Here is a 4,795-nt window from a genome sequence, read left to right as displayed (position 1 = left end):
AAAAAGAGTCTTCTCTTCAACTCACTCTTTTTTGTTTTAATGAATCTTTATTGTTGAAAGTATCACATATGTCCTTCCCCCTCCCCCCTCCTCTCCCGCCCTCACGTCACTCCTGAAATGAATCCTGGTCATCGGGATCAGCTGCAGGGAGAGGAACACCATCCGCTGGACCCAATGGTGGTTCAGTCACAAAAGATTTGGGATCATTCTCAGGTGCTGCTTCTCTCGGATGCTGATGTGGCATGGACTCTCCCCCAGTTACTTGACCGGAGCTCTGCAAGCTTCGAGAGCATCTGCTTCACGCCTTCACTGCAGGGGGCATCCAGGATGATGTCTCCAATTGTCTCCATAACTTCAACCATGTCCATCTTTCCTTGTCTCTTCCAGGCATCTTCCAAGGCGGGCCCTGTCAACTTCAGTAATTTTACTGCACAAATTAGGTTATCGTCCACGGGGTGAGAAAGGAGGGCATCCAACAACCCCCGGAGAGCAGCTACTCGAGCCTCTGTATTCGCCCCTTCGATCTCCAGCGGAAGATAAAGTTCTCCCAGAAAGAGCACGAACCCGTGGAATCGTTTCCGAGCTGCTTCCTCCCCCTTGGCAGCTTGATCTCTAGGCTCATAATCAGCCAGACATCTTTGAAGGAGCACTTGGCGGAAGCTGCCCCTCTGTGAGCGAATGGTCAGGTGACGGGACAGGTAATCACACAGGCGAGCTCCCCCGCAGCGGAGCTTGGGCTCAGACGTGGCCTGTTGATAGATGAGGTCCACAAGTTCTTGCAAAGCCTCCTCTGTGGTGACCCGGCCACTCAGGGCCTCTGCAAACTGCTCCATGTCCGTTTCACAACTGCCAGGCTGCTCTGTCAGATGGTCCAAGAAATCCCAAACGAATACGGACAGAGGGAGACCATCCTCGCAGGGTCCTGGTAATTAGAAGAACCTCAGGGGTAGAATTCAGGGCGCTGGCTGTCAGCGTGAGCATTCACAGGGGAGCGACAACCTGGGGTTTAGCCCTGGCGGACTGGGACTCCCAGTTCTGCTGGGGGATGTGGTCCTGGGGTCTCCTTTGTTCCAAGAACGTCCCCTCAGAGGGTGGGGAAGGGGTGGCTGGTGCTTATGCCCAGGACCCTCCCCCACAAACACACAAAGAGCTCCCGGGGGCTGTGCGCACCCCCCTGCAGGCCCTGGCTGGCTTCGGGCGTCGGGGATGGAGCAGGCCCCACTCCCAGCACAGTTTATTTTAGATAAGACCAGCCTGTGTTCCTGTTACAGTATAATACTGAAATGTTTAAAATGCTTAAAAAATGTCTAAAAATGTTGAAAAGGTTTGAAATGTCTGAGTTAACTTAAAGTGTGATATTAAAGACACATTCCCCACTGCTCTGAAGTGTGTACCCCATAGACGAGGATTTGAACTTCAGTTACTGACTCCGAGCGACTTGCTAAGATGGCTGTCTGTGTGAGTGAGGTACTCTCCCTAGATAACCACATGCAGCCCCTCGCTGTGTTTGAGACCAACATGTGTGCACTGGCTTAATTCAGGGATAGCGCCTGAACTGCTGCGGGTACGAAACAGGCTTTAAAAACGGGTCCTCACCGGCCAACAGGGCTCACGGTTGAGACAGGCACCAAGGCACGTCCTTCTGCCAGTCCTGCCAGTGACACCGCTCCACGCTCCCCTCTCCCTGCCAGACGACAGGCTAGTACCTCCCGATCGAGAGGCAACCGAGCTCTCGGGTGAGGAACGCCGGCCCCCGGCACCCGGACTGGACCAGCCCAGCTGCCAGACCCCAGAGGACAGCACCACCGGGATCCCACCAAGCCTGTACCCGCAGCACCAGAAACTTGTGTGGGTAATAAAGTGCTGTGTGATTTGCAACTGCCTATGTGTCATGTGGTGTAATTCCTCCGGCAGTTAATGGAATCATTTTGTGTACACTTAAAACTGAAACTAAAGCTTCTGGTCTTTTTGGTTCTAGACCTGCCCATGGTCCTCCTTGCATAGAGCAGCCTCTTCGCTAGCAACTACTTGAATGTCCCACACCTGCACGGTTAGAGTTTATCTCAAGGGACGCCTTGGATAAACCCCGAGATCCTTTCCCGGGATCTACGTGGGACAGCTGTGGAGCCTGAGCCTTGTTTCGGACCAGCAACAGGAGCTCAGGGTTGTGACCATAAAGTAGAAACCCTCCCATTTGTCCAGGCGACCCGTGGGGGCAGAGGTTGCACTGAGCTTGGTCCCCTGGAGGCTTAGCAACAACCTCAGGTACCTTGATGGCTCCTCAACCGTTTCCTCAGCTCAAAGTACAGCTCAGGGACCTTGTATTGGGTCTGAATCTCCAAGGACAGGGCCTCCGGCGTCTCCAGCCGCACATCCTGGCTCCTGGGGGAGCAGAGGCCAGAGCTGCTCAGGGGGGGTCCGCACCCCACTCCCCTCGCCCATCCTTCAGCACTCACCTGCTCAGGGCGCCCTTCACGTCCTGCGGGAAACAAAGGCACAGGTGAGTGTGGGAACACCAGGCTGATGGGCTGCTGCTCCCTCCCAGAGGCACAGGGCAGGCCCGGCCTTGGGTTCGGATGGGATGGGGCTTATACCCTGGTCGGCAGGGCACCTGGATGACTCTGAAGAGCAATCCTGTTCTTTTAAATCTTAGGACACACACACTAACGGGAACAGGGGTACGTTTCTTACATGTGAACAGGGGTTAAGTTTTTGTTAAGTTTCCTTCCCAGGCCCTGTGCGAAGTGACTGGGGAGGTGACTGAGCTGTGAGGCCAGCGAGCAGAACCCATGAGCAGGGTCAGGCCCACCCACCAGGAGCCAAAACACCATCTGACCAACAGCATCTCATCGCCTGGGGACTGAGGACAAGAGCTGACAGCTGAGACCCCCAGGGCTGCACACAGCACCCCAGCCCCTTCCCCTTTGTAGTCCTGTCCCTGCACTTGCTGGGAGACAGGACTCGATGGGTGTAAGCGCCCTGCCTACTGGGTGGGCCGCCTTCTCAGTAAACGCCTTATGGGACTCATCCCTGCCTTGGTGACTGGACACAGCGACAGGCAGCCGAGCCCACCCGGGGGTTTCTGGGTAACAGATGGACACCCCGGGCAACGATCCCCACTCTGGCCTCTGGACGGTCAACACGGCAGGACACCTCTCAGCCTCTGAGCCTGGTGCCCTCCTTGCTGAGGTGCTGGGGAGCCTGCGGCTGTTTAGTGGGGTGGGGAGCCCCCTGCGCTCCCTCTGGCCTCACCTCCCTCAGAGCGCACCTGCCAGAGGCGGTGGGTGGGTGCACGGCGCCCAGACTGGGCACTGAGGTGGCAGCCACAGTGACCCAGGGGGCGAAGCAGCCATGAGACATGGTCACCCTGAGGGGCGCTCTCCACTTCCACCAGCCGGACCTGGGACCAGCAGCTGGGAGGTAGGGGGAGGTTCACCTTCCTGAGGCTGGAAGGAGGGCCCATCAGGCCAGGCTCACCCATCACTCAAGGGGAGGCCCCACCTGGTCCCCAACATCACCTGACCTTCAGGATTCTGTACCCCTGGACACAGGCACGTGGGAGCGGAAGCCATCCCCTGAGCTTGTTTGGCCGAGGGACCCGCCCCCTCTACCTGCAGGGGGGATTTTATTTTTCTTGATCCTTACCCGAGGATATTTTTCCATTGATTTTTAGAGAGAGTGGAAGAGAGATGGAGAGACAATGAGAAACATCGATGTGAGAGAAACACATTCATTGGTTGCCTCCTGCACGAGCCACGACTAGGGCCTGGGCCAGGGAGAAGCCTGCAACCAAGGTACATGCCCTTGACCAGAATTGAACCCACGACCCATTGGTCCTCAGGCTGATGCTCTACCCACCGAACCACACTGGAGTTTTGAGCCAAATCAAAAATTTGTGATTTATATATAGAGCCCTGTAGACCATGGAGCCACCTTGTAGATTTTATCTGTTCAATTTTCTAAGAGAAATAGGCTTAGCCCAGCTGGTGTGGCTCAGTAGTTGAGCATCAACCTATGAACCAGGAGGTCAGGGTTTGATCCCCTGTCAGGGCATGTGTCCAGGTTGCGGGCTCGATCAATAATTCTCTCTCATCATTGATGTTTCTATCTCTCTCTCCCTCTCCATTCCTCTCTCAAATTAAAAACAAAACAAAAAAACTTAATTTGCCTTTATGCCCTAGCCGGTTTGGCTCAGTGGATAGAGCGTTGGCCTGTGGACTAAAGGGTCCCAAGTTCAATTCCTGTCAAGGGCACACGCCTTGGTTGCAGGCTTGATCCTCGGCCTAGAGCTCAGGTACCTGTGGAGGCAACCAATCAATGCATCCCTCTCCCATCAACGTTTCTCTCTCTGTCTCTCCCTCTCCCTTCCACTCTCTCTAAAACCAATGGAACAATATCCATGAATGAGAATTAACAAAATAACTAAATAAAAATAAAACAAATCTGCCCACACTGATGTGCCGCCGCTGAGCGAGGCAGTTGGTCCTCTGTTCCCACAACCCCCACCCCCCCCATTCCCCTTCAGAAGCTCAGGACCCATCTCCATGGCCTCCTCTCAGGGCTCAGCCTCACCTGCAGCACCTTCTGGGCGGAGCCCTGGCATCGCTCCTCCAGCTCCCGGATGTGGTACTTGAGCTTCCGGCTCTGCTGCCCCAGGTTGGCCTCACGGACCCTCAGTCTCTGCAGAGTGCGCTGTTCCTCGCTCTCCAGTTTCCGCAGGTACGACCTCTCCTCCTCCCTCAGGAAGCTGCGCAGGTTGTGGAAGTCCGCTTGGATTTTCTGTCTCTGAGCCTCT

At 55.4% G+C, this 4,795-nt stretch overlaps 2 protein-coding genes across 2 annotated transcripts in view; both read right to left on the bottom strand.

Moving 5' to 3' along the window:
- The window catches only part of LOC102256874 (polyadenylate-binding protein-interacting protein 1), a 19,991-nt gene that overhangs the window by 5,534 nt on the left and 9,662 nt on the right, over positions 1 to 4,795 (bottom strand). The gene's annotated exons all lie outside the window — the stretch shown is intronic.
- LOC102263887 (E3 ubiquitin-protein ligase TRIM38) overlaps positions 62 to 4,795 on the bottom strand; it is a 7,493-nt gene continuing 2,759 nt past the window's right edge. Inside the window, 5 exon segments of the mRNA XM_014537057.1 lie at positions 62 to 226; positions 228 to 922; positions 2,270 to 2,382; positions 2,457 to 2,479; positions 4,573 to 4,795. Coding sequence (XP_014392543.1) covers positions 107 to 226; positions 228 to 922; positions 2,270 to 2,382; positions 2,457 to 2,479; positions 4,573 to 4,795 — 1,174 coding nt within the window. The 3' untranslated portion in view covers positions 62 to 106.

The sequence above is a fragment of the Myotis brandtii genome, unplaced genomic scaffold (assembly GCF_000412655.1).
Source record: "Myotis brandtii unplaced genomic scaffold, ASM41265v1 scaffold1718, whole genome shotgun sequence".
NCBI lineage: Eukaryota > Metazoa > Chordata > Mammalia > Chiroptera > Vespertilionidae > Myotis > Myotis brandtii.
The sequence above is the reverse complement of the archived record's forward strand: the minus strand, read 5'-3'. Positions and strand labels throughout refer to the sequence as shown.